Source organism: Anguilla anguilla, chromosome 9, assembly GCF_013347855.1.
Source record: "Anguilla anguilla isolate fAngAng1 chromosome 9, fAngAng1.pri, whole genome shotgun sequence".
Classification (NCBI taxonomy): Eukaryota; Metazoa; Chordata; class Actinopteri; order Anguilliformes; family Anguillidae; genus Anguilla; species Anguilla anguilla.
The window spans coordinates 19,067,768-19,081,752 of record NC_049209.1 but is presented as its reverse complement, the minus strand read 5'-3'; the positions used below and the strand labels follow the sequence as shown (position 1 = coordinate 19,081,752).

Here is a 13,985-nt window from a genome sequence, read left to right as displayed (position 1 = left end):
TATCAATTGAAAAGCTTAAGATGAACTTAAATTAATTTCCTGAATTGACTGAACTGAAATTGAATTTGCCTGAATGCCAAGACATTGTCAGTGCTACTTATTCCCACGTCTTGAGGTCTGTCTAGCTTAATACTTTTTATGCTAGTAGGCTAGTATAACACTTTGAATGGTAGGCTATGGTAGACATTTATGGTTTTCGTGATAATAGCTTACTGCAATTCTGAACACAATGATAATACTATTAGGACGCTGCTGCCACCACGACTACTACTACTACTACTACTAATAATAATAATAATAATAATAATAATCTCAAATTATACATGGCTCCGCATGAACAGCGGCGGCAACTTCTCTCTTCTAATCTAGAATGTTGATGCAAATTATATAGAAACGTCCTGCCAATTATTTGCATTTAAACAAATGGACGAAGGTCACTTCTACGGTAAGATTTGGAGAGGTATATAATTGCAAAGGATTCTGAAGAAATTCAGAGCTTCTTTTTCTGTTTTCGGTATAATAATGACGTTTTATTTTTATTTTCGGGAAGTATAACTTGGCCTACGCACACCACCAAACGGGTTAACTTCAAAAACGTTGAGAGTGCTATGGAAACTGGTAAGATGATCTTTTCGTGTAAACACTGTTTGTAGATATAAAGCGGCTCGAAGGTCAAGTAAACGCGTTCGAGAAATTGTACTTTTTTACAATTGCTGTTGTGGACAGAACGGACAGTTCAACAGCTGGAAGGTTTTAGAAGGCAACAGTGCTCGACAGCACAACAATTCTCAGAATGTTTGCTGAACCGTTGACAATGGTCTTGATAACGTCAATGTCCCAGTGAATCTTTACAGGAGGTAAAAACAATTTCGAAGATTTTGAGAATGCCTTGTAACTCCCTTTTTATATTTGTTACAAACAGTGAAAACAATAGGCTTAAACACCTTCAGAAAAGAACAAGAATACAAAGGTATTAAGGCTGGTGCTATACGCTGTCACAAAATAAACTGTTAATAGGCTATGAGACAGACAACGATAAATCACTGACTATTGTCAAAACGCAGGTTAATTGATATTTTTGTGATTTCCAATGCTTGTGATACGATAATTTGATTTAAATCTTCACTGGAATCTTGTAGCCACTAATCTGAAACCACATTCATGATCATGAAAAGAGTAGGGTGTTTTACATAACGCTTTTTTGTTGCATGCAATTTTCTATCGAATACTAAATGGCAAATGATGCCTGTCCCTTTTTAAATGATGTATGCTACCCAAGAATATTGTTTTAAACGTTATAGCAAAATCAACCCAGGGTGAAAAAACAACATATAATGTATTCCAACGTCGTTGGAAGATAGCTAGGTTGCAGGGTTGGGGTCAGTTCCATTTCAGTTCAGGAAAGAAACTGAAATCCCATTGCATGAAATTACAAATATATTACATTATTACATTATAGGCATTTAGCAGACGCTCTTATCCAGAGCGACGTACAACAAGTGCAAATATATGAGGCCCTTTCAATGGATGAAACTGATTTCATTTAGTACCTCTTTTTCACGGATATGCATCACAGGGCAGCGCTACTTTAAACAGACTTTATATCTACAGCGACAGCTATGGCACATATGTAGATAATGTGCTGCTCATCTTGTATGGGAATTGACAGTAATGTCGTTTCAACTGTGTTGAACGGTTCAAACAAAGAAAACAGCTGCAGGGTAAAAGCTAACAGTATTTTGCCGAACACATTAATTTGTGTTAAATGTTATCTTATTTTGAAACGCAGTTAAGAGTTTTCCTGCCGATTGTTTTAAGTCCTAGACACTGCATGTATTGTTTTCATTAACGTGCTGACAGTCGCAGTTTGTTCTGTATTTGAATACCCCCCTTTCTGCAGCACGGGCACCCACCGCTCGGTTAGGCTGGGTGTTAAACTCTGATAGCCTACTAGGAGTTTTTTTCTCCCCAAATTCACTAAAATACCTTTGTTTCCATTTTCATTCTATTCCAACCTACGAGGGTCAGGAAGAAAGTACCCTACGCATTGCATATTTTATATACAGTAATAAATGGGAACACGAGATGGGGATTAAAACTTTCAGTACTTGAACAGTAGGCTATGCGCATTAATACACGAAACCGATTAATCTTTTGAACGTGTGGATCTATGGCTAGACACAGACGCATGTAGGCTATTGGCTAAATTGTCTCTTTTTTGTACATCACTGTTAGTCACTATGAATATGGTAGTGTGATGGAAGTTATCATTAGTCTTATGTAAAATTGTTTTGGAGGGTAGCCTTAAAATTTGGTTGATTTTATAATAATCCAGATTTTATAGTAAATTACTTGCAGTTCTGCATGTTTTGTTACACATATTTTATTTGAAATAAACATTCAGAAGATAACAAAAGGTCAATTATTATTATTATTATTATTATTATTAGAAAGCTGTGATATTGTTGACCTTTATTGTGTATATATTCAGGGCATTTTCACAATTGCAGTATATTGTCAAACACCAATCTACCTACTGTGCATTTATCCATTGCCTGTTGTCTCAGTTCTTTTTCCTTTTGATATTTTTTCTTCTCAATTTGTAATCACCAAGTAGGCTTCTTTAGTTACCTATATGTGCCATACACACCTTTAGTCCATTCAGTGGCATATCACTTAGTCAGAAGAGTGAACTTACTGATTAATGGTCTTTACTATTAAATTGTGGTACAGTTGGTATACCCTTGACCATGGCTCAGTGCCCAAATTTCTTCAACAGAAATTTCAAATTTCCTCCTGGTTTTCTTTTATTCTGTTTTGCTTGCTGTGATTGTTGTGAAGTCTTCTTTTTCATGCTTATAATACTCAAACTCATGCTGTTACATGATTTGTTTGTTTTACAAGTTAAGTGCCTTGTCTATAGGGTAAAACATGGAGATTCCCCATCTGATCTAATCAAACATGCAACCTTCTGTTTCCAAAGCCCAACCCCTCTATGACAGCCAGCCTGATCAAAATCGATCATTTTCTGGGCAAATAAATTGGAGAACCTGCTCTACAGAAACCTATGTAAAACACAAAGCACTGAATATACTCAAAGTTTAGAATTTGGCTTAAGACACAGGATATGGTATATCAAAAAGTACAATAATGCATTCAGAATTACTCCCCCTAATAAATAAACACATTGGGGAGCATATACTTCTGGTTTTTACACGTTGGGGAGCATAAGCTTTTGCTTTTTTATTGTTTACCTACTACAAGACACAGCTCTGGAACTGTCCCATTCACCACTTTAGTCAGCATGATGAAAAACATGTGCATGTGTTATTTTTTATACAACATTCTAAACTTGTATAGAGTTTATATAGCCAACCACGGACATGGAAGTGATTACCTTCTTTGAAATGCTATGACCTTTGACCTACAGTATATTGCTGTCTTAGCTCAAATTAATCTTACAACAAAATTTAACACCAACTGACCCCTTGAATCATATCAGTTCTTTATAGTGGCAGGAGTTGTGCTCATTTTTTTACTTCCTCAATTTTCAAGCAGTAGCTTTCATTGGCTTCAGTAGTGACTAACACACATTGGTAAACAGATGTGGAGCCTCATTTGCTTATGATCATTAATATATGTGCATTGAAGAGAGTAGTATGCACTACATAAAATGCCATTGTATACAATTTATATCAAATTGAATCTGGGTCTCCCAAATGCATGATAGAAAGTGATCATTTATCGTAATATTTCCTTCTGGTTATGGTGCTATTATTGTTCCATCCAAAAGATGAGAAAGTGTGGAATGTGTCTGCAGTTGTTAGGGAGACCTCATTTACTTTAAGAAATGGGAGGTGAATGGCAATCTCTGTTATAGACACCATACTAGAGTTGAGTTTGGAATTTGAAGGTGAATTACAACAGAAAATATTTTGTTTATGACTTTTTTTGCATCACATTAGCCTTTCTATTACTTTTAGTGTTAAGGAGCCATCTAACCTGAAGATAACAATTTCAGAAATATGCCTAATAAAAACATGCTTTCTTTGCAGAATATTCCAAAAGGGTCTATCAAGGAGTCAGGGTGAAACATACAGTGAAAGACCTCCTGGCAGAGAAAAGATCAAGACAGACAAGTGGATCCAGATATAATGTGAGTTCAGCATATTTTTTAGGGAAAACATTTTTGTTTTTTAAATGAGCTCAAACATATTATTTTGCATTTTTATTATAATATTCATGATATTTACCTTGTTTTCCATCAAGTTTAAATGGGTTGTCTGATGTTTTCAACGGTAGCAATGGCTTCAATTAGGGTTTAGGGCTCAAACTAGGGTTCAGCTAGGGTTAGGCTTAGGGTTAGGGTTAGGGAAACGTTATGCTTGAGGGTTGAGGCAAGTTTACGGTTGTGTTTAGCAGCTTGAAGACAGGTTAGGAAATGGGTTTGTTAATGATTTTGAATGAATCAAAAAATTTCTCTGTTAGCATGTGTACCTATGACCATACAAAATGTCTAATAAATGCATATTTTTTAGGGATAACATTTTTGTTTTTTAATCGACCTCAGACATATTATTTTGCATTTATATTATAGTTTTCATGATTTTTTCCTTGTTTTCCATCAATTTTAAATGGGTTTTCTGATGTTTTCAAAGGTTCCAATGGCTTCAATTATGGTTTCGGGCTCAAATTGGGGTTCAGCTAGCGTTAGGGTTAGGAAAACGGTAAGTCTGAGGGTTGAGGCAAGTTTACGGTTGTGTTTAGCAACTTGATGAAAGGTTAGGACATGGGTTTGTTAATGATTTTGAATGAACCAAAATATTTCTGTAGTAGCATGTGTACCTATGACCATACAAATGTCTTGTAAATGCATATGGTACTGCAACAACAAAGCAGTGTTAGTAATGGCTCTTGTGCGTGTGTGTTTCATAAAGAAATAACCAAAATGTCAGAGGTATAAGTACTGCTAGAAATATTGTATATAGTTATGGAGTTCTGTTGAATCTCAGTTCATTTAACATCATACAGTACAATTTGAATACAGTACTATATGGCCAAACAATAAGTGCTTAAGCTTGCTTGGTTGCTTGTCTAGTTTGTGTGAGGAAATGTTGTGGAAAGTAGTGCAACTTGGTTTAATTTTACCATCTGTCATTTTAATGGCTATTTTCAACTTGTATTTATTGATATCCATTCAGAACATGTGATATTGAATTCTTGTTTTTATGCAGTTTAACTTTAGTTACACTTAACTGAATAATTGATCGTTCAAGCTCCATGATTTTAAATTTACCAACAACTCTTCTTTAAAGAAACTATGCAGTATTAAGACTAAAACTGGATTGGAAATATTTGGTATTACTGTACTGTATAAGGGAATCATTATCAAAATGAATTCAAACAGAGTTAAATGAGCTATCTTGAAGTGGTTTCAAAATTGGCTTCAGGGTAGAATAGGATGCGTGCAGCACATAGGCCCTCCCAGGGATCAATGTTGGGACTTCTTATCTTCCTTATTTACATAAAGTTAAACATTTGAAAGTAGTGTAAGTCATTTGTAGCCAGGCACGGCTATAGGCTTTCGGCTTCCCTAGTTGGGATTTTGGAACAGGGAAGGGTGGGTGTCGGTGGGCTATAGCGACTGCAGACTGGGGGCGGGGAGGGTTGAAGATAGCAATTGCGGAATTGCAGAACGGGGGACACTGGCAATTATCATGGGCACAATGTGTGCATTTTTTTTAAATAATTCTTTTTTTTTTCTTTTGTTAGATGCACCCACCCCCAAACGGATACCGCCCTATGCAACCGCATATGTTGTTTATGCCTAGAACCGGCCCTGTTTGTAGCCGACACTTTCAAAATTTACTTACTATACCTATCAAGTTCAACATTAAATTTGATACATTTCAGAATTACGCAGGTGCTTGTCAGATTAAATTGAACACACATTCTATAATAACATTTTCAAGCAGGGTTATTTTATGGGGGCTAATAAAATAGAGTTTGAGAAATAGGGTATATTGAAAAAATACTTGCGTTTAATTGTCATTCTAAGTCTATCAGGATGTCATGTTGATGTAAACAGGTTGAGATATATAACAAAAATACTGTTTAAGAATAAATATTGCATTGCAATAAAAAACAGACATCTTGCCCTCCTCCCTATGTAACACAGTGTGGTCATTGTTGGTCCCATTCATCTTGACCGACAGGTGTCATTGTCTAATGTTTAAGGAAAAAAATGTCATGATGTCTTTCTCATGTGGTTTGTTCAGCTATGAAAATATATAAAAAATACTAAAAAGAAAAGAAAAACAGACCACATTTCCTGTATCAAAAACACAGTTCTCAGAGAAGATTCAATGAGATTCAGGGGGATTTGATTAAACTTTTTTCTTTTTTTACTTTTAAGGGCTGACTCTTACTGTCAGCAGAATAAGAGGATATGATTGGAAATTATTTTTAAATAGCTTTTCGATTTGAAAGAAAGATTTTTTTCCACAGAGAGTTTTTAATAAATTAAATAGTCTGGCAGGACTGTCAGGAGAATAAGAGACCCTTCTAGTTTGCAGGACCATGCTTGACAGTATTGACTGTAGGCAAAATGATGAGCCTTGATGGACTGGATGACTTGTCAGTATTATGAAACTTTCATATGCTCTAGTGTCATGGACATAATCCTCTCTCGTTTTGAAGTGTGTATGCCTGGAGCACAACCAGTGGCTAAGGCTACTCAATGGCTGAAGGCATGTCCATGCTGGCTGTACACTCCTCTAAAGCAAAAGGCTATTGTCTGCGAAAAATCTCAAAATGAAGAGCTAAAGTATAAGATTTGCTTTTTAAAATCCCTGCTGCATTATGTTCCTTTAATGACTAAGCCTTGTTATCTTTGACCATCTCAGTGGTAAGTTGAGAAGTGCCTTTTCTAAAAATATCTAATCCTAGCAGACCAAAGTGGTAGCATAATAAATAAAAAAATTCAAATAAACAGCCCTAGGACATACAAACAATGGGATGACGCTTAGGGATGTGGGGGGGGGGGGGGGGGGGGGGTGCAGGGCGGTGTGCTGATCATTGTCCCCCTCCTCATGCTACCAACATTCATCCACCTGAAACAATCTCTTTTTGATAAGAGCCCATGTGTAAAGAAAGTGTTGCTGGGCCCTTTGAGTCATTCCAAGTCCCTTGTTCTGAGTTGTCTCCAAAAGGCTAGGTGGGGAGTACCTATCCGATCCACTACCAACAACACTGTTAATCAGTGAGCATAACATGGTCAATAATCAGCTCCCTGAGCTTATCCACCTGTCTTTGCTCAGGTAGAGTGTGTGAAATGATTGTTCATCTGACAAATTTGCAGTCTTACGGAGTGTGCCGAGTAGCTGGTAGGGCTCTGATCATATTGGGATGCTTCCTATTGTGAAAGAAATGAAGACAGTGGCCGTATATTGGTGAGAAAACTGGGCTTTTCAAAGTTGTAGGTTCACATCCCAGACAGGGCAGAACTGCTGTACCCTTGAGCAAGGTACTTAACCTGCACTGCTTTAATATAACTTTATAAATGCATATCATGTGTCTAACTTGGAGCTCATGTTATGCTAATTAATAATAAGAAAAAGTAGCGAATAAATATACATAATAAAATGTCCACACATTACTTTTGTAAAGTGGACAAGTAGCATTTTTTGGATTGGATATTTTCTGTTGCAGATTTAATTCATTTAAACCAAACCAACTGTTTAAATGGGTGGCAGGATGTCAAACTGTTCGTCATTGGACCCTTGTGGCAGTGCAGAGAGTGTGTACTGTGGTGTTGTATATCTCTGACATACATCAGAAGTTATTATTCAATATTATTCTTCATTGAACAGAGCTAGAACTCCTTTCATTAAAGACACAAAGAGTACCTAGGTTCATTATCTGTACATGTTTTTTTTCAGTTAAATTGTCAGGAAAATGAAATTGTTTTAGAAAATTGTACCTGTTTATGTCCTTGACCTTGTATTGCATTTTAACTGGATATTGTGTTCACTTATTTCTATTGTATGATGGTTCTATTTGTCTGTTTGTATTCTTGTGTTATTGTTGTAACAATGTTTATGCTGCTTTCTTTGCCAGGTCACTCTTGATAAAGAGATTTTAATCTCAATGAGACTTTTACCTGGTTAAATAAAGGATATATATATATATATATATATATATATATATATATATAAACTTAATGGGCATATGTAACTGGATCTATGAATGCCATTGCTTAGTATTTATTTATAAAAATAGCTCAAGCAATGAATTTGTTTAAAAGGGTCAACTGGGCAAAGCAAAGGCTTATCTGCCCTATATGGTCTCTAAGTTCCCTACACCATCCATCCTTCCACCCAGATGAAGAGGGGAGGCTGGGGGCGGGGGTATCTCTGTAAAGTAGCTGTATGCCCCTGAACGACCGACCTCAGAGAGGCCTCAGAGAGTTTATCTCCTGAATGATTTGTCACACTCTCCAACCCCCCCCGCCCCCCGCCCCCCGCCCCCCTCCACACTCATCAGTCACTGGGTTGATCTCAGAATACATATTAGTTTTAACAGCCTTATTTCCCTATGGAGCCTTCAGAGAAGAGCTGGGGGCACACGTAGGCCACAGAGGGAAGTCTTGGCACTGACAAATTTCATTCAAATCAAACCCACAGGTTTTGCTTGCCTTCCAACCAAACCTGCCTGGGTATCAGCCCTGTCACATTTGCAATATGCAAAGTGCAGGGAGCCTGTCATCTATTTCTCAGTCTCTTTCTCTCTCCCTTCCTCTCTCCCTCTGTTGTTTTCCCATTTCCTACATATCTATGTCTTTGTCTTTTCCCCAGTAGCTCTCAATCTTTGTTTTGTATTCCAGGTGGAGTAATATATATGTTCTAATGCAAAAACTATCAATGTATTTCATCACCACCTTGCATCTTTTTCCTCTCAGTTTGGTTATGTGCCAATCATAATGAATAGCCAAGATGAAAACAGATTGTCAAAAAAACATAGCATTAGACTATAATGGGTTAATGTGGACATCTCTGATGCATAGATTAGATGTCCATGTCAACCCATTTAAAATGGAAAAGTCCAGAAAATAAAAACTTTTCCAGGCGAGGGATGCCATCAAGGGTTTGGGCCCTATGAATAGATTTTACGTTGGGGCCCACCACCCCAGAAAATTCTATGTTCTAATATTTTTTGAGGGCCCCTGTCAGTCAGGGCCCTTAGAATTGTCATAACTATTGATGTAGAATCATGACAGCTTCTTTTGTTACAAATATTCTACGAACACAGAGAATACGTGCTGATATAAATTTCTTTTTATACCTAATTCATGGAAATTAGCGATCTAGCTAAATCTGGCGCATTTACATCACATAATAGTGATGTTGATCAATGTGTATTGTCCCTGTCGAATAAATAAATAAATAAATTAAATAAATAAAATCCTGTTAAGCAAAGAATATTTTGGCAACATTTGTATATTTAATGAAGATGTTTTAAAATAGCATTTAAAGTGAAAAAAAGCAAGATTATGTTGTTACATGTCGTTAAACACCCTGTCCATCATGCGCACATTCAATATATATATATATATGTATATATATTACAGAGAATTACAGTTGTACCATTATGTATGTGTGTATATATATATATAATGGTAAATGGACTGCATTTATATAGCGCTATTATCCAAAGCACTTTACAATTGATGCTTCGCATTCACCAGAGCAATTAGGGGTTAGGTGTCTTGCTCAGGGACATTTCAACATGCCCAGGGCAGGGGATCTAACCAGCAACCCTCCATCTGCCAGACAACCGCTCTTACCTCCTGAGCTATGTCGTCCCATTATATGGCACAACTGCAATCATCCATCTGACAAACTGAAATGCTTCTGTACACATTTGTGAGTAATAAAAAAAAATCCTAGCGCAAACGTTAATATTACAGTAATGCAGATGGAAGCACCTTGCTGCAACTTCATGCAAATAGCAATGCCTGCATGTGCCCACCTTGCATAAATGTCTTGGGTTAGTATTGTATAAGTGAGCTCAGTTAAATCTTGTTTGACAAGGTGGGGGTGAAGCTATGACTAAAGAATCTACAGGAGGACTTATGTCTAACCAGGGAATTATGGGTAGTTATTGAATAACAGGGGTTATTGGAAGGAGAATGCAAATGACAGTCTATTTTTCTTTTCTTTTTTGTAACAGGGTGGAATGAGTCCTCCTCAGTCTGCCTTTGTTCAAATGCCAGGTAAGAGCATCACACAAAACATAAATTAGGAATTTTATTTCTTTTAAATTCTAAAAAAATTGTAAATGCTTTACTTGTGTGTAGGAGACATAGTAGTCAATTTTGAAAAACATACAATGAAAATGAGGGATGGATGAAAGTATGTTTTTGTTTTTAATTATCTGCTGCAGGAACCCACATGCTTCCTGGTTACTATGGCATGAGGAGGCCATTTATCTCGGATGTGGAGTTCAGCCACCCGGGCAAATCGTTCCCAGCCGAGGCTTACGCCGCGACTCTGGGTTCAAAATCCCTTTCGTGTGACCCTTCATCTGTGACGGGATACCCTTCTTACATGGACGGGTACTATGCCGAGGCCCTCGGAGACTATCGGAGTGCGCCATTCTCCACTGGAGGGAGCTCTCTCTTTCCTCCATCGGCACTGCCCTCTCTCTTGCCGCCCTTCTCCGGAGAGACTTCACATTATTTTTTGGTATGGCTCCCTTTTTAATGCTTTAGAAATGATAAAAGCAAATTTAAACCAAACTATGCAGTTTCTCTACCTGAAATTAATTTCAACCCAGGCGCAAACGATAATTGTGTCATAAAATGTCACAAGGTAAACGTGGATTCTCTTCAATCAATAGATATCTCCACTCATTCTGAAACCCCTAGTCCCCTAGTATGACATATCCTGGGCAAGTGGAAAAGTTATAGCCTCTATGTGCTGCCTCTCTCATAGGTCTGCTCCCCATAAAGGGAAACACTGTGTTCTGCTTTCTCACTGGTCTATTCTCCCCCTGCAGAAAGACTCCTGGGAGCAGAACACCACAGACACTGGGAATCAGACTGAAGTCCTGTGCTCTGATGGGCTAGCTGCAGCTGCGGCCCCACCCCCACCCCCTCTATTCAGTACAGAGTCTGGGAGCCCCACTCACTACCGGGCCTCAGCCCGCAGCTCTGCCCTGTCTGGCACCCAGCCCTACACCCTCCATTCACTGGATGATGCACACTACCCCACACCATACTCTACCACAGGCTACATGCCATGTACCTCTTATATGGCAGTCACTGGCGACCTGACACCCAAAATGGCTCCACTTTCCACAGAGGACTCAGAGGGGGCTCCAGTCCCCAGTGACACTCTTAACTGGGCCAAAGATGACGGTAGCAGCTCTTGGCCACCATATGAGATCCGAAGAGTCTACTGAGTTCCCTCTACAGTGGACAGCTTGAACATTGATCTGTAGCCTGTCCGCTCTGTCCCATCCAATCAGATGGGGGGATGGACATTTATTGTATTTACCCAGGCTGTTTATTTTGAAAGTTAAGGTTCTGAATGGTGTGTGTGTGTGTGAGAGAGAGAGAGAGAGAGAGAGAGAGAGAATGCAATAGTGGACATGAGAGAAAGTAAATTTGCTCATGGGAACAATTAAGGATTCAGAGATATGAACAATGTTCGAGTTACACACAGTCTACAAGCAGCTTTGGAAACGTTTTGATTTCAAGTAAACATTTCTGTAAGGGATCCTCTGAAGGAAACATCCATCTTCAGTTCATCTCACATGGCCTGTTTTCCATCCTTCACAGAGACAAAAAGATCAGTCATACACTCAGTACCCTAACCTTGGGACCAGTTTGGAACTGAATGGCAAAGTGGAGCATTTGGGTGCATATCTTGGAGGATCATTATTCTGTTTTGATGTGCCTTATGTGTTTTCATGCTCTGCAACCTATGGAAATTGTAAACAATACCAGGTTAAAACCAAGCATATGGCTGGACCTAACACACGTGATCCGGCCGACCAATGGTGTAACTTCATAACTCGGCCGACCAATGGTGTAACTTCATCGCTCAGTCAGTCAGTCACTTACAGACATTCGCGTTTGTAGGGCAGGCCCCGCTGTTGCGGCCCAGAAAAAATTAAATAAAAAAGTAGCTTCTTGAAAATGATTCAAGGGCATGTATGTATTCCATTTTATGTTGTGTAGAAATAATAATTAATAAAGTCAAATGTTATTCTTCTGTATATTACATGGGTTTTATAATGGCTATCTAAATGTATTACTATTAATCAAAATTAAGTATAGGGCATTGAGACAGAATAGTGCACTCCAACACTAATCTGACAACAGTCCACATGAGTATGACATGTCTGTTTATCACTCTGTTCAGAGGACATTATTCTTTGCTAACCAGTGGCACTGGCCTGAATGGTCATACTCCACCTACTGGTGTCTTAGACGTGTATATCAACTGCAAGTGTAGTGCCCTTCTCAGCAATGTTTTTGCTGGATTTTAATTTTTTAGAAGCCTATCTGTCCCAGAAACTCAATGTCAACTGACTTCTTGTGTAATTTCTTTCAAACAGATAATGTAAGATTAACAAATGGGGACAGAAACAGGTGCATGAAGAAATGTCATTCAGATCTCGTGATTAACATTAAAGCTGTTTTCCAAGTTCTTATGTATCACCCAATTGAAAATGAATATAAGAAATATCTGTTTTAAAATAGTATGTCACAATCAAACACTAGATGGCAGTGTTAACCTAGGATGCAAGTCTTTTATTGTTTGTTTCATAAATTTTGTGTGCAGAGTAGACAAGGGAAGAAGCATATCTAAATCCCTGGAACATGCATAAAAATATGTATTAAAATGAAATTGAAAATCCATAATGTCCAAGGTATATTTCAGTGTCATCGGTTTTGTAGATCGGTATGTTTCTTTCTTGCAAAATACATTTCCCAGAACTTGCTTCTTGTTTACCAGAATCAATCCATTCAAACAATTAATATTCATATTCTAGATATTTGCAACATTTGATATTAACTGGTCAAAAAATACCAGGCAAAGCTTTACAGGGGAATAAAAAATAGAGCCATTTGAAGATAAATATTTGGCATAGCCTTAGGAAAGGCAGTTGAAAGAAACTGATTTAGCCTACCTTTGAATATGAACAATTTTAAAAGGTTTTTCATTAAAATGAAATGTTTCAACATATGTGCAAATAATTTTTTCATGTGATCCGATTCAAAAAGAAAATGAAAAATTTTCTGGACATTATCAGAGGACATTATTCTTCTCAATTTTCTGATACCTAAATCTGAGGTAAAGTTATGATGTTTGAAAGTGAACAACAGCCCAAAACGTACTGAGAAACGAGCATTTAAAGATTAAAGACAAACAAATAAACAATCCAATTTGTGCTGCTTTTTCGGTTTCCTGTGATTTATCAAGAACGTTGCACTGACCCTGACTTTTGCCACTATTTTCCAAGACATATTTCGTGCTACATTACAAACAAATACATAAAAAGAGGTCACACTTTTGGATCAAATAAAAGTCGAGGTAAATGAATAGGCTCCTATTGGGTTTCTGAACACACGGGGGGCAGGACCGAGTTTGGGAACCCCTGCGCTAGCCCATAGTAAAATGCTGCCATCTTGTGTTTTGTATATGTAACGTTACTTCTAGAATTTATACATTTTCTGTAGTCTTTAAACCTAACTGTCACGCAGTTTTAACCCTTGATTATAGAAATGCAGCGTGCAAACATTGTAGAGACAAACAATGTACCTCGATTTCCCACAAATTTCTGAATTGGTTGCATGGTTTAAGTTTCTCATCCAAATGCAATATCTGGTTTTAATGCAAGGTAGTCTATGGCCCTTCCATCCATTACCCATCCATTATCTATTTTATTATATATATATATATATATATATATAT

General features: G+C 37.6%; 1 protein-coding gene across 1 annotated transcript; it reads left to right on the top strand.

The window, feature by feature from the left end:
- Nucleotides 1-556: 556 nt before the first annotated feature.
- LOC118236497 (uncharacterized protein C11orf53 homolog) lies at nucleotides 557-12,083 on the top strand. The gene is made up of 5 exons (XM_035434934.1): nucleotides 557-618; nucleotides 4,056-4,156; nucleotides 10,231-10,273; nucleotides 10,444-10,745; nucleotides 11,059-12,083. The coding sequence occupies exons 1-5, from the start codon at nucleotides 609-611 to the stop codon at nucleotides 11,461-11,463; spliced, it is 861 nt and encodes a 286-aa protein (XP_035290825.1). The 5' UTR covers nucleotides 557-608; the 3' UTR covers nucleotides 11,464-12,083.
- The last annotated feature ends 1,902 nt before the right edge of the window (nucleotides 12,084-13,985 follow it).